Consider the following 26,968-nt stretch of genomic DNA (forward strand, 5'->3'; position numbering starts at 1 on the left):
TCTGGATATCATATCCATAACAGTTTATATTACTTTTCGAAATATTGTTTCACCAATATAAATGGTCTTTTATCTTTTCTTTGCAGTATAATAAAAGTATGAAGTAACAGGCAGGGTCACATTTCCACCACAGGCCGAGACCAGTCGGTGACCCCTCACTAATCGTTCGGGATTTTCCGCTCGGCTTCGTCACTTTCCGCGCTCTTCATATTAGTTCCCACGCACTCTCCTTGCCTGCGCCGTGCTGAGCTGGAAAATGGCTGTGTAGGGGAGCAGGGAGTCATGAACGGGGTAAAGAAAGGAAGAGCGACAGCAAAGAAGGCGTAGTAAGATATGACCGGAGGGTTTGTTACAAGTTTCGTGCACAGCGAGAAGCTTTCGTCCGCAGAGGAGGCACCGCACGGACTCTGCCTGCTACTTTGAGGTGTCAAAGCGCCGCAGCCAAAAGTGAGAAGAGTCTTGAAAATATCCGCGGGTGAGTTTTCCCAAGTTATTGCACATTTCCAGTTACAGCGAGGCAGCGGCCACTGTCCTGGAAAATGGTGGAAGCGCTGCAAGTGTGCTTTGCGCACGCAGCTCCGTACTGTTGGTCTGTGCCTCACTTTTTAAAAGTTTCTACACGAACTTGTGTTTATTGTTGTATTTTTTTCGCTCTGAGCCCAAAGGTGTTTTTTTTTCTTCTTGTAGCGAGATGCTCGTCGCGTATCGACAGTTGACGTGTAGCAAACGCTGAGCCCGTTAAGTTAATGTCGATATGAGTATTTCTTATTTCTTGTTCAAGGTAGAGTTCAATTATTCTGTTGTTTTGTTGTTTTCTTCGGTTGTTTATTTTTCCTGTCCGCCGAGAAAAAGGTTTTTAAACTTTTAATAGCTCCCAGAGTTGACCGTGTATGCAGAATTTAAAGCTTAAAGTGTTTCTGTATGTTTTCAGTGTTTAAATGATTCAGATGTTTCTACTGGTAAGATTTGTAAGTCAGACCTGTGTGTGTGTGTGTGTGAGAGAGAGACTGGTTGTGTATCCTTCACCTCCACACTGCATGGCCTCCTGCAGTGGCCTGGCTTAGCTGAAGGCCTGACGTGTGTGTTACATCCCAGGTTTGAGGACCTGGCATTCATCTAGGAGTTAATGGAAATCGTGCCACTTGCATAATAACACAAGCCACTCAACTGTGTGGAGACCCCTCCAGCCTCCACCCCATGTAATTACTGAATCCAGCATTATGCAACCCAGTGTCAATCCTCCATTATGCTGCTTTATTATGGTGCATCATGGGCTGTGGCAAGGGCTTCGTTCTTTTTCTAAATGTCTCAAAACGCTCTGAACAACCCGCAGGGCTTGTTGTAGAAAAAATATCCCAAAGAAGTGGTGCTTGTCAAGACGCCAAGTGTCACTTCTCAGTGGGGCAGAATGGAGCGTCTGCTAACTTAAAGCTGCACCAGATGCATACAGCTGTGGTTATTTTGTTATATGTCCTTCAGCTGTGGCGCCCAGGTACACTGATATTGTGTTATTTGATCAAAATAGCAGCATAGTGCAGGTTTAAGGCCAGTTTAGGCAGAAATGACTTGTACACAATAAAACAAAACATATAATAGTTTGCAACAAAAAAAAAACAAAAAACTTTTGAGTTAGAAAGTTTTGAATTTTGACAGCAACGTGTCTTATTAACTCTCACAAAACATTTCCATAATATCAGAATGTAACTTCATAGACTGAAAGACAAGTTAAGTTCACGTGCTGTAGGTGCAATTTAATTTGAATTATTTCATCACCAAGTGGAACCGGTTCACTATTAATCCGTCTGCAGCACAATGGGATTAGTGTTTGATTAGCTTTGTCATTGCTGTGTTGTAACCCAGTGTGTGACCTGCATATGTTCATGTTTAGTGTGGACAGTGTTTTGGTTTTTGCATATATGTTTGACTTGTTAGGGGGTGTTTAGTTTAATAGCCAATAAAAATGCAGTAATCTAAGTGAAAGAAACACGAGGCATGAATATGACACCACTTACTACATGCAGTTATGCAGCAAAAAGGCTTGTGCTGTTTTCAGCTGGTGCAGACTTTGGAGGTTTATCAGATTTTTTTTTTTTTTCTTTTATTAGACTCAAAATGTTAAAATTGAACTACATGGCCATATGTATTTAGGGTAGCATATTAAATTAGCAGCAGATGATGTGCCTGCATTTTCTATCTTCTGATAAATAAAGTAATCTTTTACTGTAGAGCCTTGTGGCACGGTTGACTTTTAGGAACAGTGCTGTCTCAGTGCTACATAATCTTCATAGCAGATGTTTCTATTTAGTGAAGGGAGCTTTTCAGTTTCATTAAAGACAGATAGAATTCAGGTGAACATAACTTTAAACCATAAAGTAAAACCCCCTAAATCCTCATTTTAAGCTGAAAAACGAGTCCTCGCAAGCCGCTGTGTTGTTGGCCTCTCCTCTCTGCCTGTGGCGCAGTAGATTTTTCAGTTCCATGTGGACAGATGGCTCAAGGCCAGGCTGCATGCGTGGTGGTGCTGTAGTTAACTCCTCACCAGCAGGGCTGCAAAGATTCAACACATACACAAACTTACATTTAATACCTGTGTGTGTGTGTGTGTGTGTCCGGATTTTGTGCATTGCATTTTTTTATATCGATTAAAACATAGACTGAATTTCTGAGACCACATAGCACAGTGTGTAACCTTGCAATTTGTCAACTCTATAAAAAAGTCTACAAGCTAAGATAATATTCTTAAACAAATCGACTCATCAGCTCTTTCTGAAAAATCACTACAACTGTGCAGTGAACTGCTGCAGATATTTGCATGGGATTTGCCTAGGCATGTTTCCATCAAACTATGGGTGATATGGCAGAAATCTTGGGTTCACCTAATTTTAACCTGTCCTGCATACTAGACGTGACCATTGATGAAACACACCCAAAAAGTCCCGTCTGATGATTTTGTAGAAAAAAGGAAAAAAGAAAAAAAAAAGTTCAACATATCCTTGGGACGACAGAGAAACTTGTTCATCAGCACTGGTAGTTGATAGCTGGGTGATGGATTTACAGGAACCATGAAGTGGTAGTGTGTTCAGGTACATTTTATGTAGGTTATTTATTATCTATACAGCTAAACCAATAAACCAGTTGATATTAGGGTATATTATATAGTACAGAAATGTAAGTTTGACCACCAGACGGTACTGACAAGTTGAGTTTCACTGCAATATATTTAATAATAATCAATATTCTTTGTTTATTTTTAGGATTTTTTTTTTTTACTCTGTAATATAACTCTCATCCTCATGTCTGTCAGGCCATAAAAATAAGTATGCATAATATGGATGGTAAATATGATCATAAAAATCATCAGATGATACATTTACTATCAGGGAGTTTCTCATACCAATTAAACTGTGGTAATTAGCAAAGAGAAATGCTGCAAATTTACACATTTGAGCAAGTGGACTAAATATTTGATATTTCTGCTAAAAGTCAAACATTTAATAACATTGGATTCATTTTCAAAAGAATAGTCCAACTAATGTTTCTGCAAAGCAAATAATTTAATCAGCTACACATTTCAACTCTAAAATAGTACAGGATTTACATATATTAGAAAAACACATTTTCCATATAAATACAGTTTAAGACCTACACTTTTACTCCAAATACATGTTTATATATAGTAAGTGCAGTAACACTAAAATACATGAAGAGAAAAGTAGAAATATAAATATTCATAGTATTGATTGATTGATTGCTCTTCATGTCGTGTCATTGGTGATGTTTTGAATAACTTATTATGCTATTTTACATTATGCATACTGGTGAATAAGGAACAGTTCAGAGCTCCGCTGGCTGACTAAACACATCGTGTAATTTAATGTCTGCAGACAGCAGCGTAAAATCTAGATGCCCTTTTGAGTTGAATCTAGGTCTTCTTTTACTCCACAGTTAAATAAAATATCTCTGTGAAACAACAAATGTTATATCACAATTATGACTTATGATTGTGCACCTCACAGCTCACGCTTTTAATTTTTACAATGAACATTAATATTACCATTTATTACTTTACTTGTAACTAGTATACCAGCCCTTTGGAGTACATTGTCTTATTGCTGCTGTTTTTTAAAATCTATTTTTCTTCATTTTGTGCAAATAGTCACCACATATATCACCCTGTTTCCTAAAAGAAAAAAGTGTCTCCTTACATCTCATTGCACGACTTCACCATGACTCATGGACTTCTCTCCAATCACACACAACCTGCAGTTTTTCCATGTTATGTTGTTCATCATCATCCTGTGGCAGATTCATTTGATTTAAATCATCGTGCCGTCAAAGATGATGAGCAGGCATCAAGGTTGCACAGATGAGAAAAGTCAAGTGTGTGAGGAAAAGGTGGAAATGTTTGGGTCAGATGTTTGATCACTGCCTAGATACATTTTCTAATATTAGAACATTTCCTTGATTTGCCCGGCTTCTCTGGTGACTGGGGAGCACATGGCCAGAGCGGCAGCCAATCGGAGTGCAGGATTAGCTTTCCCTCTCTCTAGCAACAGTGAGTTACTTGCCGCCTATTCATTAATTATTTTCCTGTGGTCTCCCTCAGCCGTTTGGACTCTGCTGATAGCAAAGTACTCCGTCTCTTGCTCTCACTCTGTTTTTTCACTGTTTTCTGCTGCTCTCTGCTCTGACTGAATAAGAAGTCTTAAAAAAAGGATGGATCCAGTGACGCTGAGCTTACCGTCTGCTGCTGCTGCACTGAACTGTGAGCTGCCACAGCACTACCAAAACAGGACCGTAACAGAGAGGACTCTTCTCTCACCTCTAACGACTTTTTCTGCTCTGGAACTAAATGGTGACAGAGGAGTACTCGTTAAGCATCCTGCCTGTGCACTGCTTTTTCTACTACTCTGTCTTTATCTTGTTTTTAACTCTTTTCTGCAGCACTGCTCTGACTATAAACAAATAAAACATGGCAACTGGAACAACGACTGGACTTTTTCGCTGGCTGGGGATGGCGAGCGGCGGGGTGGAGGCAGGACTGTGTGTGTTGGGGTCGGGGTGGGAGGGTGCAGAGCAGGTGGAGAGAGGAGGGAGGGGGGCGTTTAGAGTTGGAGGGGGGGTGGTAATGGTGGTGTGAGGATTGCGGGCTGTGGTTGGGTATGCCAGTGCCACGTGTCTAGCCTGGCACCTTGCTTCTCGACTCGAAGGATGTTGGACCGAGAGTCTGGCTGAGCCTGTCCAGCTTCCCTCTGAACCAAAAGTGGGGTGAGTGTTGCACTCTGCTGCATCCTGATATGACACTAACTCTTAAACCTTTTTTAAAAAGATGATATTCTTACACACGAAGGCTTGCAATTTCTGTACGTTTGCTTTCAGAATGTCGTGGAGGGAGACAGATAATCTAGAATAAGGTTCGAAAGCATGCACTTTGGCATTCAAAGATGAAAATAGGACGTTTAGGTGTATTTTGTTAGCCGTTCACCTAATGTTATTCAACCATCTGCAGTGCATCATTTAAAACATTGTTCGTTAAAAACGTTTATGAAATGATTGCACAAAACATCGGGCCTGCAAACCAGGCCTATAGTTATTCGGATTTGGACCTTTTGGAAAATTACCCAGAATGGGTCTTTTACTCCTGACATATCTGACCAAAACTTCCATGCACTGTCCTGTCTGTTTCACCCTCCCTCATTACCTGTTTCATCTCGTCACTGGCACACTTTCAACCCGTCCAGAGAGGTTAACAGGACCGTTGTCCTTGGTTGGTCCACAGACCACAGATGTCGTACTTAATCTGGAGACCCTAATCTCTCTCTCTTCCTCATTCCCTCTCTCATTTGCCGTTTTGAATTTTAACTACAGCATTTATATATATATATATATATATATATATTTTTTTTTGCCCCCTCTAAATTGCCAAAAACTTTTTTTTTTCCTGATTTGCTATAGATATTGTAACATACCGTTTTCAGGTTTATTTTTTTAATCTTGAATACCTGATAGATGAACTTGGGGTACTGATAAGATCGAGTCTATCGACACTGTTATTTAGATGTTGCACAGCAGTAATCATGCACTTTTACTGGGCTTTGCAATCATCTTATTCGCAGACGGTTCGTTATACGTCCACGGATTGACCTTTTGCTGTATATGAATCATATGATCTAATTGACCAGAAACAGTGTGATTTTTCTACATCAAAACATTTTCTTTAAAGTGGGGTTTTATGGTGTGCCAGTCTTTGGTAGCTCAGTTGACTGCCCATTTAGGATTTTCATCAGCACTAAACTTGGTACAGTATGATTTAGCTGTTTTGACAGAATGAAGCCGAAAATATTTGAGGGAACACAGAGCTGCCTTTTTTCTCTCCTGCAGAGAGAGAACTGTTGCAGAGGTTTCTGAATGTTTCAGAAAATTCTGGTTGCCCTACAGCCGAGGTGCTGTCTGAGTTTTCTTTGCAGGCTCGTTCTGCAAAAAACAGTTCTTCGCCATTTTGCACAAATTTCTTCGGATACTGTTAATCGTGCATGTTGCTGCGTAAGTATTAAGGACATTTATTTCACAGTGAAACTTTTCCTGTTCCTGTGAAAACTGTGATGTGTCAGTTAAGGCTGTGTGTGTGTGTGTGTGTGTGTGTGTGTGAATGTAAATGTAAATGTAGAGTGGAGGGAATGGAAGCTCCTGTCCAGGGACCCAGTCTGCTGTTGGTTATGACGCAGCAGCATCATCCGATCTCTCTGTCCTAACCGAAGACTGCACAAATGCATGGAGCTGCCGCAGTTCGCCATTTTCATGCACCGATTTAAGCTTCTTTTCACGTTGATGAGGGCCGCTTTACTTATGGGTTTTTATCAAATAGAATTGACCTTTAATCACAATGAATTCTTAGTTTCACGTTTTGGTTTTTTGTTGTTATGTTTTCTCTTGTCTCATTTTTTGGCTTTTTATGTTGTTCAGGTTGGTCATAATCCCTGTCCAGAACATGTGGGAGCCTGAGAGAACCGAAGAGGATTAAAGACCTTCCCACTCTGCCGCTCAGCTACCAATCAGACCACTGCATTTCACCGTTGCGAGTCAGCGACACAGGGCCCTCGACTGGCAAAGTCTTTTGCCCGGTTGATCCAGTAGCACCCAGCCAGCAGGTTTTCGCTCCTTGAAAGAGCATGTTGCCAACGCTCTCCCTCTGCTCCATCATCTGGCTCAACCGGGGAATCAAGCTGAGGAAAGTGTATCAGACCATCAACACCGGTCAAGTCTGAAACTGCTGTAGCCTGAAACGGACGTAACAGCAGCAGAACACTATCTTATAAACTTCAGAAAATGCTTCTAAGCTTCGGGTGACTCCCTCTCCTCCCCTTATCTCCCCGACCCCTTCAGGCCACTGGACTAACACCATCACCAGAATTTAGTGACTCAACCATCATTTTGGTTTCTGCTGAGGGTTTCTGTAAAGCCGAACCCTGTTGTTGCAGTGGCTCTGCAGTGGGCTGCAACATCTTATCCTCTGTTCGGTGGCCATTTTGATTTTTGCCTCCCTAACAAAATGGCGGCAGAAGGTTTCCAGTACCGTGCCCTCTACACATTCACCAAGGACCAGGAAGAGGACTTGGACTTGCAGCCTGGTGACCTGCTGACAGTCAGTAAGGCATCTCTGCTGTCCATGGAGAACTACCAGGAGGGCTGTGTGGAGCAGCCAGAGCACCTCGGCTGGCTCCTCGGGTACAATGAGCGCACCAAACAGAGAGGTGACTTCCCGGGGACTTATGTTGAGTACGTAGGCTCCGTCAAGATGGCACTCCCCTCAAGTCAACCCAGGTCCCAGCGGCCCCTCCCTGCTGCACCCAGGCAAGAGTCATCTCAAGGTGAGGTCCTTTTTTTTGTATGTTATGCTAATTACATAGTTTTCTCTGCTGCGTATCTGTGCAGTAGGTCTGGCATTTTTGTAATATATTGCTGATGTTAATGCATTTGAAATATTTTACTATTGAAGATTCTTTCTTTCAAGTTACCTCTAAAATATAGATCAAAGCTGACTATTTTATTTTATTTTAAAGAATCTCACCCTAGAATTTCTACGCAGTTTGTATATTCAGTTTTATTAGTTACTGTATTTTCCGTATTTTTTTCTGTATTTTTTAGCAAAAACAGCCTTGTTGAACAGAAAAGAACATATTTAAGTCACTTCAGTGTATAAGTTGCATTTCTCATTATACTAATTATAGTCTAAATTATCTGTGAAGAACGTAGGCTAGGCATAACAACAAGCAGAAGTGCATTATGAAATTCATTTATCTGTGTCAAGTAACGTTAAACAACTGTGCCAACATCGTGGGGTGAAACAGCGTGTCCTCCTTCTCTCTTGGGTCGTCTAAAGGCCGACATTCACTCCAAACTGTTTCAGCTGCAGACTTTGTTACCTGCACTTTGAAATCTGCAATATAACGCTTTCTTTTGGGCAATAACGTTTCTCATTTGTGTTGTCATAGGAGTTGTAGTTTAGTGTGAACATGAACATTTTTACTTCTTCAGCAGTATAATATTATCTTCAATTCAGTCAAGAGCCAAGAGGGCCATGTAACAATACTCAGCAAAATTACTGTAAATATACACTTTTAAGTCGCAGGACAAGCCAGAGGAGTAAAACAGTGTGACTTATAATCCGGAAAATACGATAAGCGTCAAGAATGCAGAAAGTACCCAGTCAGAAAGCAGTAAGATACGGGTCAATCATGTTAATTCATACTGCCTCCATAAATGATTTTTCTCTATATCGATTTTACTTTAACTACAGAAAATGAAGAAGTTGAAGCCCCCCCCCCAAGCCACTTGGCTCTATCACTTGCACGATGCAAGAATGATGTGGCTGCACAGATTGTTTTCAACTTCATCTGCTTTTTTTCTGTGGTCATTAACTCTGAGTAGTCGGGTACATTCAAAATCATTTTGTGACATCAAAACTAGTTTGGAAGCTGATCCTTACATGTAGCTTACCTGCATGTCATACTGAAGCTTGAAACCTCTAGTGCACATCCATCCATCCATCCATTATCTATACCCACTTATTCCCAATCAGGGTCACAGGGATCTGCTGGAGCCTATCCCAGCTCTCTTTGGGTGAAAGGCAGGGGTACACCCTGGACAGGTCACCAGTCCCTCTAGTGCACATTCACTGAGAATGGACTTTTCAGTGAAGTTGTTTTCAATTAATATTTTTAGAGATTCAAAGTTTTCAGTGAATTTTTGTGAATAAATTATTACTTAACATGACAACAACATCTAATGTATTCAACATAAAGCATACGTTTAATAACTGCCCATTGGTTGTTAGTTGGTATCATCGACAGCCCTCCTCAAAGTATTGATATGCGTCTCACCCTTGGTATTGAACTTGGGCTGACCCTTTAATCTGTCCTTAAAATATGTCACAAGCCTTAGCTCTTTGGAAGCCCTGATAACCAAACTCAGTGCTGAATAATGAAGAACTAATCCATTTACTTACTGGACTCTCTTGTACAGGTCTGGCATTGAATCTATCTGTCTCTGTGGCTCCTTTCGCATTCATCATTAACATGTGTCTTTGGCATCCAAACTGCATCTGGGTTTATCTACAGGAAAATGCTTACTGTTACTGTTCTGTGATTTGTTCCTTACCCTCCACTCACGTAACACACTCAGAAGTTAAACTTATTGACATTTTGAGAAAGACTAACGCTAATGGAAATTTATTCCACAGTTACAATGCCACATTTTTTACTCAGTGATAAGTGTTTTGTTCTTTCACGCTTCTCTTCACTCCGCGACTTAGGGAAACGTCTGATAGTTATTCATAATAATTAAGTTTCCTGCTTTCAGCTACAGCAGCATCCAAGCCAAACATTCACTTTGCATAGATTGGTTGACTTGAACTTTGAAAAAACTTTGATTTGTCACCAGTTTTCAGCCACACTCCGAAGATTTCCATCATTTGCTCCTCATTTCCACTCCCTTGCGTTTGGCTCCAGCTGGTTTATTGCGTCCTTGTATGGGATGCCAGAGAAAAAGGTGCGCAGAGCCAAAATAGCTAAATAAAAGTTTTTTACATACATTCCTCTCCTGTCAAAAGCTGCATTCTCTGTAATTTCCCTTGCGCTTCTTATGACAGATGGGCTAAGTACCACTCTGAGCACGTAGGCTGTGAACTCTGAATTACCTCTGGTTGAGCCAATTGGCTATTCATCGTGTACAACAAAGTACACTGGGCCTCATTCAAATTCATTAGTTGGAATTCAATTCTCTTTTTTTTCTTTTTCTGAAGGCCTAAAACTCTGCTGCACAAATGGCTCCAGAATTCATATCAAATTGGATTTATCCTTTTTAATTTTTAATATAAACATGAGAGTGAACGTGTTAGTAAATAAGCACAGGCCTTAACTTTCTCTAGCAGAGGCAGGTGAGGAGTGCAGCACTGTCCCTGTGGTTTGACAGACAGTGAGACAAACCAGTTGGGCAGCAGGCATTTTGTGTCTGATTTAGAGAGACGGGGGCAGAAGAACCAAGTGAAACCCAGAGAAAAAGAGCTGAGATGGGGGGCAGGGCAGTGACTGAAGGAACCTTGGCCTACAACCAAATGTGCATGGTAGATTAGAAATGGTAGAACCCAAATTTGACAAATATCATCTTCATTTCCCTAAAGGAACAGAGGCCCTGGGCAATGAGTGAATAGTGCTATTGTTAGTGTGGCCCATTTACTATTTGCAGGGATCGTAATATTTGGCATTGATGGGAAGCACCATGACCATGTTTGTTGGGAAGTTTAATCTCAGCAGCCATCCTTTAACATTCAGACAGACATTTAAGGCAGCAAGAAATTTAGCACTGATATGTTTTTGTAAACTACAGTGTTAGGACCCAACATTTGTATCAGTTTTTTCCTTTTGAAAAAAGGGCAAGTAAATGGGTAAGCACAGGATCTTGTGCTGCTACTACATACACACAAAAAAGGCATGATTATTGGATGAAACGAGGAAGGAAATCTGTCTTTTCATGCACCTCAGCAACCTGGTTACTGGAAACCAATATTTGCATGCAGCTGGCCATTATCAGATTTCTGCACAGCCCTCAATAATGCTTTTAAACCACGACTGGAGTATTTGCAGTGTATTAATATTTGTGTTTCTTGTGGGCACTCACTCTGACCTGATACACCACAATTAATATTTCTTTTCTTTATTGTGCACTGCTGCTACAGTCTGAAGTCTTTGTCTTTAATCCCTTGCCCATCTTAAGGAAACCAGGTTTCTCATTTGCATTTTAGAAATCAGGTTACTGCAGATTGTCGACAACAACTCAGCTGCTTAAGTGCATGTAGAAATGTGACAGTGATTTCAGCAGAAGCATGTGAAATGCAAAATGCAGATTTATTGTTGCCCAGAAGATGCAAATGAAGAATGAAGTTTGGTGAACTGGTGACCCAGAACAAATTGTGCTGTTGATGATGCTGCATATTGTCTAGTTTAAGTATTTGGTGTAATAAATAATAAGTTATGACTGAAAATCAGTTTCATTCGCTAGATTCAGAGGCAAATCATTTCTCAATTTGCAGCAGAAATAATTCTACAAACACAGAGAGTTTTTTTTTTTCTCTTTCTCTCCTTTCTCTCTCTCCTCTCCCTGGCCTCACTGTAACTGCCTGCTGAAGTGAACCATGGCTTGGCATTTTTGCAAACTCCTCCTTTCGTACTCCCGCTCTCACTGCCCTCCTCCTCTCCCATCCTCCCTCCCTTTTTTTTCAGCCTCTCTCCCTTATTCACATACACATCTAATACTGTCTCTGGGCAGCTATAAACTATGTTAGCAGGGCCAGTTCTCAGAAAGGAGAGGCCTCCACTTGCTCTCCACTCCCAGTGCCTTACCAGGAAAACACTTTCAAAGAACCCATGAGGGGGTGGGAGAAGAGAGAGAAAGAGAATGGGGAAGATATGGGGAGGCTGAAAACGGAGGGGAGACAAGTGCTACAGCGTAAGCCAAGGCCACCCTATCCAACTGCAAATATAGAAACCAGCTGTATTTGGTTTCTCTTCTGGCTGTCGCATTATTCTCGTGGAGTTTAGTAAATTTAGCATGTTACAGTGAGCAGAACGGTAGAAAATGTTATTTTCTGGAGCATTTCTTTAGTGGCAGAGCAGTAAATGAGAAGTCATTTAGGCGTGTAGTTGTCTTATTGAAAGATTAATGGCTTTAGCAAACCAGAAACAGAGTGAAGTACATTTTGTACAGTTGCGTACTGAAGGCAGGAATGAAATCAAATCACGATTCCTATTTGTTTCCACAGAATGAAATCATGGTAGCTTTTATAGTTGACTAGACAGGCTGTCCTCCTAGCGGTAATGATAATAACACTACTTATTATAATAATAAAAACACTGTAGGTTTATTCTCAGGGTCAGATCTCCAACCGAGCATTATATTGCACATGGATGTGACTGAAAGCTGTTCGTTTTGATATTTAAGGCCAAGGCTACACTTGAAACAAACTAGTTTGTATGAGGTATTGACTGAACATGCTGAAGGCAGGAACATTGTTTAAATTGTGATTTTTGTTTAAATTTTAACACATTGTACATTACAAAAGTGACTGAAGAAGTTATGTAATGAATGATATAACTAGAACATGAGAGAGAAGTTCAAACTCTCATACTTTCTCACCTCTGCACAGCTTCCCTCAATGTGTAAAGTGGGTGTGAATGTTGGATTGTCAGTTTTAGGGGAGATTTCAGGTGGTGTGTGCCAGCATTTCGTTTGAAGCACACTGAGCCCAGGATGTTCAGCTACAGAAGACATTTACAACTATGTCAACAAATGCAACACAGTAGTCCATTCAGGTACATGCATGATGTAGTAGTCAACAACACTACATTAAAAAAAAAAAACCTGTTAATATACTGCTACTATACTCACTGTATTTTAATGAAAGAGGGAGCAGCACCAACACAGACAGTTTTGCACTCTTGACTCATTGATTAAATGTCTACTCTTGGCTTTCAGGTGGACGGAAAGCAAGAAAAATTAGGACGCACAATATGTGTACATGATGCACCCGTTTTTTTTTTTTTTTAATTCACAGCAGAGTTGACACTTGTATTGTGAATGTGAGTGGAATGATAAATCAGTCACTGAAACAGATTGAGCACAAAATCTCAATAACCTCGAGTTTTATCAGCTCTTAAATAGACCTGGTCTTAATCGGTTCATTTGGAATAAAGTAACATTCAGAAATTGACATTATAGAACAAATGGTGTTATTTTTAAGTAAACATAAATTCTCGTCATGATGCATTAAACTTCAGTCTGTTACAGATTTTACAGCACATTTCTATAATAATACCTCTTCTCCGTAGCACGTGTAGGCCTGTAAAAACCAATTCAGTGTTTTGCAGCAGTCACCTGTGTTTGACATTGTAGCAGGGGCTCACTTGCACACGTGGAACTTTGAAGCATGTAATGACAGAGGAATGGATGGGGGGCCTGGTCATGATACGTTGTCTGTCTACATAGTTGGGATGCAGTGAAGACACGTTGTGGTGAAACCTGACCAGCAGCATACATACTGCTACACACCATCCGTGAACCAGACACCATCTGGTCTTGTCACCACTGCACGTAAAAAAACGCATGCTTGGAGTAAGCGGCATGGTTTAAAATTTTTTGGCAAATTCCATCCTTATTTGTTTTTAACAGTGTTTTCTTTCAATTTAGCCCAAAATATTTCAGTGCATTTGAGTGATTGTTAAACCTTGAGAAGTTATGTGGTAAAATAATGAAGATTTCACCCAGTGCCGTGTTTATTGGAGACTGCATTACGGCTGCGCTCTGATGAGTTGATGCGTCAGCTGAGAAGTTTACTCATACTCTGTCAGTCAAATCATTGCACTTTTCGTAAGATACACTATTGTGCACAGAGCAATTCAGAAGTATTGTGGCAAGCTGGAAATTTTACAATGCAAGTCCTTAAACTCAATTATAAGGTTCGACAATAGTTTTAAAAAACTGTTTTACCTCTCAGTATTGCAGTGACATATTGATTGATTGACATTGATTAACAGTTAATCCATGAATGGTTAATCTTTTTTTTTTTTTTTTTTTACGTTACTGGGGAGCACAACTTGCTCCAACACTTTTAGCTCAGACGCTGGCTTTCAGTGAAGTCGGCTAAACGTGTTCTGAACCAAACATACATGCTCTTTTGCCTGTAAACTGAATTAGGCTGAGCCTGTGCTTCTGCAGGTAAGAGATTATACACCTCTTTGCGGAGTGTGATTATAGTGAAATTGACGTATTGAAAATGTGAAGTCAATATTAATGATTGCATTAGTTAACATAAAATGCAGCCAAAGCCACAGAAAGACAAAAATATCTCAAGCTGATCACTTAATCAGGTTCTACAGTATGAGAAAATGTATTGTTATGCATCTTCTTTAAAAGCACTGGTGATACAGTGCATTGTTTCAGTGGTAGCCGTTGCAGTGTTATGGCTTGATTTATATAATCATTTGCCTAAAATATGAATTACATGGTGCTTTGTCAAATGCAAGAGATTAAAATAAAAAATTTTCCACATAATTTGTTGTGCTGACAGTGGCATACCCTAATTCCAGTACAATAAGACATTCACATAAAATCGGCAGAAACCAAAGTGCTGCCGAGCTGGGGTTAAAGGGAGGCAATTCCTGAGGTTTAATTCAACCAGTGAAATCCTGAATGAATTCATGCTGTATGTCTGCACTTGGAGCACTTTCAGTTTCTGACACAGACCTCTGAGAGGGAGAATGCTGCAGAGCCAGCTACATATTACATAAGCATACTGATGTAGAAGATGCAGAGCAAATATTTTGCTTCACATAGCTTTGCTTTATCCAGTTCGCTTTTGCCTGTGTGCTACTTGCCTTGGACGGAGTGAGCAAGTCAGTGCAAACATACAAAGACAGGATCTGCAGCATTTCACTGACCTTCACACTGAGCTTTGTGTGTAGACAGCACACATCACATATGACCCTATAGGCATTACAGGTATTCTGGCATGACTCAGTTTTATCCTGGATTACTAATATTCTCTTTGAGTGAATGTAATAACTGGACTTATAAGGCCACAAATGCACCAGTACTCACTTTTCAAAGTGCAAGAGTGCAAAGCTACACTCTTTGTCATGCTTTTTCTCTTTTCCCCTCCTTTCTGTGTTTCTGTTTCACATGTTGGCTACATCTCGGGGCATGTCAAGTCATATGCCTGTGTCCCAAGGAAGTGGTTTTAATTGACTGTGTGCCTGTTACTTTGTCATTCTCTCTCTCTCTCTCTCTCTCTCTCTCTCTCTCTCTCTCTGCCTTTGGTTTCCATACATTTCCAACAACCCTGAGGAGACTGCAGTGCTGCAGCTGTTTTTACAGAAAATAGAAAACGTTTCTTTACACAAAAGTTTGCGCTTCTTCTCTGAGAAATTTACAGTGAAATAAAGTTTCTTTGTACTTAAAGAAATTTACTTTATTTTAATAAAAAAAATATGGCAGTTAATGTTATTTGTATTTATGTCTGCAGCCTGTCGACTGGTTTCTGTGCTCTTGTACTAAATAATTAATACACTATGCTTCCTAAATTAATGGCATGTTTTATATGAAGCATATGACTTGATCATTCACTGAACATGTAATGACTTAAATGATGTTGTAGATCAAAACAGATAACGTGGAGTGATGGGGCTGAACGATTAATTGCATTTGCAATTAAATCGCGATTTGAAAAAACACGATTTTTAAACCGCAGACTGCGATTACACTCCATCACGTGACATGCGAGAGTTTAGCAGGCATCAGATTAAGAATAGCGTTGGCACGCTACACTACAACTTAATCTGTTAGACAGCGGCTTCAGCGTCGACAGAACCTGACACTGCGGAAAATGCTTCAGTGTCAAAGAGGAGCAGTACGTCCGTTGAATGGAACTATTTTGGCTTTAAAAAAGAAGATGCTGAGCAGCGTCAGGTATTGTGCAAAACCTGCCTTTGGTTTCTACCTCACGGGGCAATACTACTAACCTGTCCTATAAGCTTTGAAAAAATAATCGCATTGTAAATCGCAATTGCATTGGTTAAAAAAAATCTCAGATTATTTTCCAAAATCGTTCAGCCCTATGGAGTGATAAAGAGATTCTAGCATGTCTAATATTAATACGTGAAACAAACAAATCCCAGTTTTCCATGTTTTCTACTTGTATCTTTTTTTTTTTTTTGCCATTTGCGGATTGACTAGTGCCAATTGTGTCATCCTTGTTGCACCCTCTACTTCTGCAATGGTTTAATGGCACCCAACTGGACAATTAGCACCAGCAGCTCTTTGTGTCAACAAACTGACTCGTACGCTTTGCACAAAGACCTTTTGTGAGGTAAAAGAAGCACCAGTGTGTAACGTTTAACCCTGTCTTACTACTACAGTGTTTTGTTGTTTGGGAAGCCTTAAAATGTATGGATCTGTCACTCAACCTGAACTTTCTGTATCGTATTTCATCTTCTCATTCCTCTCGAATGCAGCCTTGTGTCATGCAGGAGAAACAAGAGATTGCTGTCAGTCAACAGTAGTTTCTTTTAACCATGAGTACAGTATTTCCCTAAGCAATCTAAACTTACCCAGACCTTAACAACATGGTGGCAGGTTTGAAAACCAGGCATACAAATCCTTTTATAATGGTTTTAAAGGGCTTAGAACTCCGATCAGAGATAATAGTTGTTAAGAAAAACACTAACAAATGATGTATAGTGATGTTTACTTTGGGCTTGCAGTTAACATGTCTTTATAAATTGTACTGCACACTGATAAGACTGTGATGACAGAGGGGGATGGGGCCTTCCAGGCAAAATGGCCAACAGGGATAGAGAAGAGGCAGTGGTCTGCCTGTCTGCTCTCTAGAGAGCTTCCAGGCAAAGTTTCCATGTTTAAGCAGCAGGCATGGAAACAGAAAGCGTGAAAAGACACAAAGATAAGGGAAAAAAGAAAAAGATGGAGAACGAATGAGGGAGTTTGAATAAAAACCTAAGAAGAGACCAAAAAGGAGAAAAAGAAAGGGGAGAGAGAGAAAGTCCAAGAACACAAGTGAGCAAAGGACAGAGAGAAAAGAAAGGGAGTGAGGTCGAGAGACATCAAGAGCGACTGAGAACAAGAACCAGAGAGAGAGGGGAATGGAATGTGCTGACGCGGCGTTTCTTGTCTGAACTCCCCAAATTAATAATCAGCAGTGGTTTAGCCGAGCTGTGCCAGGAACAAGAGCCTACTGCCAAGCCCCGGCCAGGCCAGGCCCTCCCTGCTCCCAGCGTTACCCCCGCCCCTCACCCCTACATTCCCCTCCTCGACTCCCGGCTCACAGCCTGCTCTGGGGCCAAACAGGAGACACTGCCTGTCCTGGCTGGGCCTGGCACACTGCCACAGGGCTTTTGCTTGTTCAGGAGTTTTGATTAAATCCTTTATTGTGCTCCACTCACGCAAAGAGCTAAGGCAAAACACCGAGCAGGACGGAGCAGAGGGGAGGAAAGAAAGAGAGAGGGGAGAAAAGAAAACAGGGAAAAAAATAGAGAGGAGGGAGGGAAGTGGGATCACTCTCCTCTTCTCCTCTCCCCGTTTTTCTTTCTCCTTTTTACTTTCTCTTGGACTGAAAAGACGTTTGATTTAGTCTGTGGGGATTTGTAAAGTAGATAAAGTTTTTGCTTGCCATCAGCGCAAAGGTTTTTGTGGCGTTTTTTACTTTCACTCTTATGAATAAAACATCTTTTTATTTGTTGTGCATTTGCTAAATTGCTCTGGTTTTATTATCCTAAGCCTCATCAGCGAGACCTCTAGACTACAAACCAACACAGTGACATGCATCATAAGCTCCATGTTTTCTCTGTTGTAGTTCTTTATTAGATTATTATGCAGGCAAATGCAAGATTACATTTTGTGCTTTTTGCAGAACAGGTGTGCTTCTTGTGATTATGTATACTAAACTCTACCTCGTCATATTTTATAATGTTTCTCACAGACTTTATACTGAATATACTCACATTATACTTGGTCTATTTGTGCGATGCCTCCTAGTTAACTGTGCTCTTGTCAGTGCTGCTGGTCCTTCGGAGGCTGTGTGCCAGAAGTGTAACAGTGGTTTGTGTTGTTGTTCCAGCTGTTTCTGCGCCGGACCTGAGCGAGCAATTCACACCACCGGAGACGGCTCCCCCTGCCCTTGTCAGCCTCATTGAAGCCATAGAGAAGAGAGGTATATCCACGTCAACCAGCCAACTTATCTGGCTGTGGTGTCTAGCCGTCTTTCCATCTATGTGCGACTGCCTCCCTCCTGCCATCTGCCTCTTGCTCTCATGCCAGCATTTTGTATAGCCGTGGATCCAGTCAGGCAGTCACACAGATGCAGATGTACACACTCTCAGTACCTCAGTTAGTTATAGGCTTAATATAGATTTTCTGAACTGATATTTAATGGGATCTAAGTCAGAGTAGTTCTTATTGGCCTGAGAGTCCTGCACAGTGGGTTTGGTTCACACTATGTTATTAACAAGTAGCACTCAGTGGGACTCCAGTTACAGTTTTTCCTCTTTTGTTTTGTTCCCTCTTTACCTGTCTCACACAAATAATTATTTTAAATATCAATTAATATGCATATTTTGTTCTTGACTAAGCAATTAATTGCTTATCATATAAAATGTTGATCAGTCATGAGCCCAGTATGAGATTCAGTCTGCAATAACATTAAAACATAGAAGTAGCAAATCACCACAACACAAGTCACTTTGATGTTTATTGAAAAATGACTATGACAGTAAATTTTAAAAAGTCGTTGCATAATAATTTGTAGTTTGACCAGTCAAAGTACCAGCTCTGCACTCCCACGAGCTTGCTATGTGTTAGAAACTAATTCCATGTACTACATATTCCCCATTACATTACTGTATGTTCCACAAAGGCAAAGTTTTAATAATATTCATGATTTCCAAGATTTTTCTGGAACTGTCTCACCATATTTGCAATTTATTTTTGCAGCAGAGAGCAGCTTGTGTATTGCATCATAGCACAACAGTGTATATCGGCAGCATCAGAAGCATTTTTAGTATGCATACAGACTTTTTTGGGTAGAGGTTATTATTGCAGTGTATACACATCTGGAAAAAGTCTTGTCTGTTGTATGGCATTTAAATTTTGTCCCCTCATAAAATGCATTGATTATGTGAGTTTAGATAAAGGCCATTATTCCTTATTGATGGATCTAGTAAAATCTGATCACAAAGGAAAAAACGTGTCACACTGCTGGAACCAATAAGATTTATATATTCACTTTATATACAGCATACAAATATACAAATAGTGACATGCAGATACTCATCCCTCTTACGCTGCCTACACATATACTTTTTATTACACTCACCAAAATTCTTCTTATTCTGGTAAATACTTAATTTATGGCGTTATGTAGAAAGGAGACAGGAGGTCTGTCTCTGAATGTAAATACTGTAATGTAGCAGTAATGTTGAATTACTTCCCAATGTTGGATGCACACACACTCTGACTGTATGGTGTGGTTTTCACAACTACCTGAAAGACTGGCTTGTCTCAAGGAATTGACTCCTAGATCCAAGCTGTCTAGACCCAATGTTTCAAAATGTTTTTTTTTTTTTTCAAGCCAAATGTTTTCGTCAGGGACATTTTCACAGGATGAGTGAAATCTTTCTCTCTGCTGAAAAGAAAATTGTGTTGTTGGGTTTCTGCTTAGGGTTGTAATTTTCTGCGCTGTGTCTGGTATTCAGAGACACTAAATGAATCACACATTTTCCAGAAACAAAAATAAAACACTTAATGTGGGAACATACCTTGGCTTTGCTCTTGTAAATATTGTTTGTACAAAAACATTTGAAGGACCAGCTCTTCCCCCTGCGATTAATCATCATCTCTCTGTTGTTGGATATGAAACTGGAATGAAAACAACACACAGCTGCCATGTTGTGCTAAGCATTTCTAACAATTTTATCTAGCTAAGTGCTTTATTGTGCTCTAGTTGTTGCTTTCACGCTGACATTGTCCAGCTGGTAATTAATTGCCTGTATTAAGTGTCCACTTTTTTGTCAAGTCGACATAGATTGATGCGTTCGTCAGTGAGCTGCTGGCTGCAGTGAGGCTCACATGTGCATTTGATTTTTATGAGTATTTGTTTTCTATGGTAAAATGTGCTGCTGTTGCTACTTTTAAATTTGCCTTCTTACCCTTCTCTTCTCTACTTTGCTCTGCGTGACTGTGCTCTATTTATTGTGTTTGACAAAACTCTGATCATCTCAGTTCTGTGAAATGTAATTGCTATTCCTGTGTTTCTCAGGTCTGGACTTCAAGACGTTGTACAGGACAAGAAGTTCCTCAGGTTTAGACAACCCAGTGTACAGCCTGAGCTCTGGTGAGTCAGTTTGATGCTAAATTTGATTTTCACATCGATTTGTTTTTGGACGTGTGTTACAGCTGTGCCTTCATATTTTCTGCAGTGTTAAGAACATTGCTCATTCAGCTAGTGGACCATACATTAGCTCTAATTAACTAACTGCTCTTCATAGCTTGGTTCTTTAAACTTAGTTACTCAACCAAAGTGAAGCCCAGCACAGTCAACATAATAAAAGAACAAAATTATATCTCGTGTGTGTGTGTGTGTGTGTGACAGTCGATTAAAAAACTTCATCACAGTCATGGACTGTGATTAATGACGATTAAAAATTTAAAATACTACGATTTACCTGTAAATGTGTTGAAATAAAGAAATTCATGACAAACTAGTTTAAGGAAACAGATTCAAACTTCCAACTGGAAGCTTTTTATAACGAAAATTGCCGTTCAGCAGACCAGGCGTTGTGTCTTCTGTGATCATATTAAGTAGTGTAGCTGTAACTTAACCCTTATCACATAATGATAGATATCCATCTGTGCTGCGATGACAGCAAGAAGTTGGGGTCAAACCTTATCAAATGATTAATTTGTGTTAAAAAAAAATTTTTGCATTAAAATTGAGATTAATTGCATACGTTAACATTAACAGCCCTACTATATATATATGAAAGAGATGTTTTTTTTTTTTTTCTTGTCATTGGGTCCTTCTAAATACATATTTTTGTTGTCCAGAAAGTGACATGGGTCAGAAAGATGTGGGTTACCTATCTGAGTGTGTCCTGCACTACCTGGAAGACCTCCCATCACCCGTCATCCCTGCCTGTATCTACCCTCACCTTCAAACTGCTGTCACACTGCAGCAGCAGGTCCTACAGCAGTCAGCAGGTAGGTCTCATGTCACGAGGAAATCCGTAACACTGACACTTTTAAAATGACGTAAGATAAATTTTATGAGGCCCTGAGGAGAAATTTATTTTATTGTCCAAACAGCCATTTTCCTACTCAAGAGATGATTGCTTCTGTTTCTCTTTATCCAAATTGCTTGCTTGATTCAAATCTCTGCAATTGGATCTTCTTACATTTTTAGCATAAAGCATAAGCTTTCTCATTGTTTCTGATTGCTCTAAATCTGGTAACAGATAAAGCGATTAAGCTTAATTCTAGAAAATTCTTGAATTTAAAGTTGATTTGTACTTAAACCAAAAAATATTTTAATTATTTTATTATATTTTTTTTTGTGCAGTGTAATTGAAAAGCACATGCTTAAAAATGAGCTGTGCATTGCTGATGTTGTTGACCTTTCATTGCTTCAGTAACTGTAATCTAAGAAAGAATTGCATGGGGCCTAAATTGAGCTGTGTATGCTGCTGATCGAGGTCAGTCGCATGTCAGTGTTGAGAGAATAATCAAGTGTTGGGAGAATATGAGCTCACTGAGGCATGTCAGAAATGCCTCAGCTGATTCTTCTCTGCACAATGGACACCATGATTTGATTTCAGTTGTATACTAGACCTATTTCTAGAAACATTGACCCCATTGACCGTGCATTGCAAGAAAAATGAGAAACATTAGAGTAAACTTGAGGATTAAAGACAGACTGCAGATTCTCCTGAAGTTGTCAGATAAAAATAAAAGTGTATACATATTGCTCAGTGTGTCACAATAGTGTGACATATGCTTATTTATGCTTTTTTGAATCTTCCTTCCAGATGGTGCTGTCGCTGCTAGCCATGATAGAGAAGTAAGCCTGGTGCTCGAGAGCTCCACCACCATCCCTCTCCATCACCGTCTCACACTACAGTACCTTCTCACACACCTGACTAAGGTCACAGAGGTGCAGGCCAGCAACGGCCTGGACACACACACACTGGGAAAGATCTTTGGACCACTGCTGATGCGACCAAGCCAATCTACCCCTTGGTAAATTCTTCCAGGCCGCTTTAGTAAATCTAAAGTTTGAGTCTACTGAATATGTCAGTCAGCCACTGTAATGTTGAACTGTTGACTAACTGATTGATTGATTGATTGATTGATTGATTGATTGATTGATTTCTAGGTTGTCACTGGACGAGGAGTTCCCCGCCCTTGTGGTGGAGAGGCTGTTAATAGAAAGGACTACAGAGCAAAACCTCACTCCTCCAGGTTCCTGATTTTTTTTTTTTTTTTTTTTTTTCATTTCATTATTTATTCATTTATTTTTATATGATGGCTGCTTAGAACTATGTTTACACCCCAACACAAAGATGTTTTCATTTTTCATCTGTATGCAGTAGATGAGTTCTCTTACGTTTACTACACTAACACACAAGGTATTTCTGTCATGTCATACATCCAAAAAGACAACTTTATACTTGTCTCCATGGAGTTAATATATAAATATGTTTTGTTAGAAATGCATTTAACCCGCAGAGAACAGCAATACCTACTGATTACAGAAATACCACGTGTCTGTGTTTATTAAAGGAGTGAGTGCAACATAGCAAAGGAAGAGCAGACACAGGACGAGGGCATTCTAGTGGAGTTTAACAGGTTTACTGTGTGTAATCTTTGTGGGTTTATGTATGTGTTTGTGTCTGTTTCCAGTTCTTCCAGCAAAGCCAGTCAAGTCAAAAATGGCACAGTCAGCCGTGACAGACACAAACAGCCTGCTGAATGATGCTGAGTGGTACTGGGGGGAAATCTCCAGGTACATTATAAAAAACAGACTGTTCAGAATGGAAAATATTCTTTCTATTTTTAGTAGCTAGCTATAAATTAGGATGATTGTGTTTTTCCTATAAATACCACAGCTTTCATTCATTATACCTCTTTATACATACTAAAATTGTGCTATTATTTTGCTGCTGCAAGTTGTAGCTAATCATAGTGACCTAGAAGTAAATACTGCATGTCATCAAATTTACAGAGAGGAGGTGAATGAGAAGCTGCGAGACACTCCAGACGGCACCTTTCTGGTTCGAGATGCCTCGAGTAAACTGGAGGGCGAGTACACCCTCACACTCAGGTAACACAACACTTGTGGTGCAATGTTTCTTGTTGAGTACCTGCAATGTTAACATTGCTATTTCCCACACTGGGGTTCATTCTCATTTGGCTCTTGTCTCCCCCTGCAGGAAAGGGGGGAACAACAAGCTCATAAAGATTTACCACCGAGACGGGAGGTACGGCTTCTCAGAGCCTCTTACCTTCCTGTCTGTAGTGGAGCTCATCAATCACTACCGCCATGAGTCTCTGGCCCAATATAACGCCAAGCTGGACACCAAGCTTCTGTACCCTATTTCCAAATACCAGCAGGTTGGTAAAGCTATAGATTATGCAGCAGTTTTTGTTTTTTTTTTGTTTAGTTTGACGAGTCTTTCGATTCAATTAGAAGCAAAGTCTCTGCAAGTTTGAAACTCAAGTAACTCATACAACTTAGAAAGTCCTGTTAATGTCATTATTTTCATGAACAGCAAGCACATCTGGCTTGAATTCTTTTTCATTCATCAAAGTGATGAGATCTCTTTGGTTTGTTCTTTGTATGGCTCAGTTGGTGAAGGAGAACAGTATAGAGGAGGTTGGTGAGCAGCTGAAAGTCTATCACGAGCAGTACCAAGAGAAGAGCCGCGAGTATGACTCTCTGTACGAGGAATACACACGCACCTCACAGGTACAAGTTCAATATAATAATCTACATAATTTTATGCATAATGTGTATATATATGTGTGTGTGTATATATATATATATATATATATATATAAAAAACTAATCTGACCAAAATATTTACGACAATATGCATATTTAATGTTTATACTAAAGAGTCAGAGTTTTTACTTAAGCACTTAAAAAATGACGTGGAATGAATTAAACACAATAAAACAAATGTTGCTCTTTTTCCACAGGAGCTGCAGATGAAGCGCACAGCCATTGAAGCTTTCAATGAAACCATCAAGATCTTTGAGGAGCAGTGTGAGACTCAAGAGCGCTACAGCAGAGAGTCTTTGGAGCGATTCCAACGTGAAGGCAATGAAAAGGAGATTCAAAAGTATGTTTATGTTTGCATGCATGGGATTCTTAATATTTCAGGTTAAACTCAAAGCAATACATGTAGCAAATGAATGCTGTTTGTTTTACTGAACCATGACCATGCTGCTAAATTAAAATAGCAGTTTGTTAGATATATATATATATATATACATTTTTTTTTTTTTTTTTTTTTTTTTTTAATTTCATGGACATAATTTTATCACTCACAAATTAGGATCCAGAGCAACTCGGAACGTTTAAAGTCGCGTGTGAAGGAGATCCATGACAGCAAGCGTAAACTGGAGCAGGACCTGAGACAGCAGGCTTCTGATAACAGAGAGATCGATAAGAAGATGAACAGCCTCAAGCCGGATCTCATGCAGCTTCGCAAGATCAGAGACCAGTATTTGATGTAATGAAAATTAATTAAGTGTTTACTCCATGCCTGAAATCCATGTACATACTAACTTTAACACTGACATAGACATCTGCAGTACGCAACCAAGCATCAAGACTGCCTGTCAGCACTAAATTAGTGGTGTCCTGGTTTTGCAGATGGTTGACACAGAAGGGGACACGGCAGAAGAAGATCAATGAATGGCTGGGCATAAAGAATGACGTTGATGAGTAAGTAACTCGTGTTGTCGTGACTTTTGCAGTAGTATCTCCAGCTGTAATTTTGGTTGGTGGTCGGAGCCCAGTGTTTTGTTCATTGTCACGATTGCTCATAAGATGTGCCTTAGTGTTTGCTCCAACACTTTCCAGCTCCTACTCACTGGAGGAGGACGAGGGCTCTCCCCACCATGATGAGTGCACCTGGTATGTGGGCGATATCAAACGCACCCAGGCTGAAGAAATGCTGAGAGGCAAATGTGACGGAACCTTCCTCATTCGAGAGAGTCAGTCGCAGAAGGGCTCCTACGCTTGTTCTGTGATGTAAGTTTGTGTCTCTTCTTTTTTAAGAAACAATACACCCAAAAATCTACAGAAGTGATGTTTTTTTTTGTTTGTTTTTTGTACCACAGTAATCTACAGTAAATATTAGACTACCCACCTAGCAGCACTAATGCTCAGTAATTAACACACATCTTGTTGGAAAGTCATTTTAGAACAGACAATTACATATATGTTGACAACACAGAACTACAATATGATCCCTGTCCTTTTTTCCAGTGTTGATAGTGACACCAAGCACTGCGTCATCTACAAGACAGCAACAGGTTATGGATTCGCTGAGCCCTACAATCTGTACTCGTCCCTCAAAGACCTGGTGCTCCACTACAAAAACGTCTCTTTGGTCCAACACAACGACCAGCTGAATGTAAATCTAGCCTACCCAGTCCTGGCCCGATCTCAGAACCAGAACCAGCACCCCAGATGAATTGTTCACCAGCAGTGTAGGTTGTCAACCAGGGTGGGGCAACAAAAGTTTCTCTTATACGCATTGGGGCAAAAATAAACCTCTGAACAGTGCTTTTTCATGTGTGTAAAGTGGTGGATAAAAAAGCCACAATTTTTAAAAAAAATTCATGTTTTTGGCTGGAGGCTGGTACTAATTTCTCACAGTGACCACAGTCCAGCAAAGAGTACTCCTTGCTAACAGCATGGCTTTAAAAAAAGCACACTGTAAACAGTATGCACTGTACAGTTAGACAGGCTGATGCACAGAGATTTACCTTGAGCAGAGTGTTGCATTAGCAAGCCATGACTGTACAGTGTCATTTATAAAAAAAAATCTAAGAAATTTACAAGAAATGTACTTGGATACAAAGGAAAAAACAGACTAAATTTTTGTTACAGAAAGACAAAATAAGCACACAAATTTTAAGATGATGGAGAGGAAGAGAGACCAGATGATGATAAAATTTACAGAAGAAACTTTTTTTTTTTTTTTTTTTAAATTTTTGCCTTCGACACGATGACTGTCCTTAGACAAAGGCCCGATCTGTCATCCCCAGACTGCCTGCAAATTGTAGACAAAAGCCTGAGCTGTCATCTGCTGAAGGACTGTCTTGGCTGAACCAGGCTGCTCACTTCATCTAAAGGAGGCTGAGAAACCGAGGACCAGGGGGTATAGTCACTGGAGCCTTGGGGATGGGGAGGGGGAGGGGAAGGGTGGGGGTCATTACTAGGGTTGATGTTTTTATGTTTTTTTAAAACGATGGATTCAATTTAAGGCTTGCTTAAGTGCCATAGTAATAATAGCTTTGAATGACCACAGGCCTGTGTCACTAGAACAAGGGGGCACGTCGACGTTGAAAGCAGGAAGAGAGGGAGGGAGAGAAAAAACGACATAGACAAAGCTACAGCTTTAAAAGAAAAAAGAAAAAAACTCACATATAGGTATACTTTTTTTTTTTCTGAAATTATCTTTTTTTCCAACTGCTTTGGCTTGTCACTCTCTGTGGGCCTCTTTTTCATTTGACGAGGTACAACGTACAGTAAACACTGTATTACAGGATAGAAATGCATGGTACATATTAGTCTATTGTGAATATCAAAATACTTTTTAATCACAATATGCTAGAT

General features: G+C 40.0%; 1 protein-coding gene across 1 annotated transcript; it reads left to right on the forward strand.

Moving 5' to 3' along the window:
- The first annotated feature begins 219 nt into the window (after nucleotides 1-219).
- pik3r2 (phosphoinositide-3-kinase, regulatory subunit 2 (beta)) lies at nucleotides 220-25,955 on the forward strand. Its single transcript, XM_026313270.1, has 16 exons — nucleotides 220-475; nucleotides 6,964-7,868; nucleotides 18,182-18,274; nucleotides 20,378-20,452; nucleotides 21,166-21,318; nucleotides 22,143-22,353; nucleotides 22,490-22,575; nucleotides 23,017-23,119; nucleotides 23,339-23,437; nucleotides 23,547-23,727; nucleotides 23,963-24,082; nucleotides 24,316-24,458; nucleotides 24,675-24,851; nucleotides 24,995-25,066; nucleotides 25,205-25,375; nucleotides 25,613-25,955. Exons 2-16 carry the CDS (start codon nucleotides 7,550-7,552, stop codon nucleotides 25,818-25,820), a joined length of 2,211 nt encoding a protein of 736 aa, XP_026169055.1. The 5' UTR covers nucleotides 220-475; nucleotides 6,964-7,549; the 3' UTR covers nucleotides 25,821-25,955.
- The last annotated feature ends 1,013 nt before the right edge of the window (nucleotides 25,956-26,968 follow it).

Source organism: Mastacembelus armatus, chromosome 17, assembly GCF_900324485.2.
Source record: "Mastacembelus armatus chromosome 17, fMasArm1.2, whole genome shotgun sequence".
NCBI classification, from domain to species: domain Eukaryota; kingdom Metazoa; phylum Chordata; class Actinopteri; order Synbranchiformes; family Mastacembelidae; genus Mastacembelus; species Mastacembelus armatus.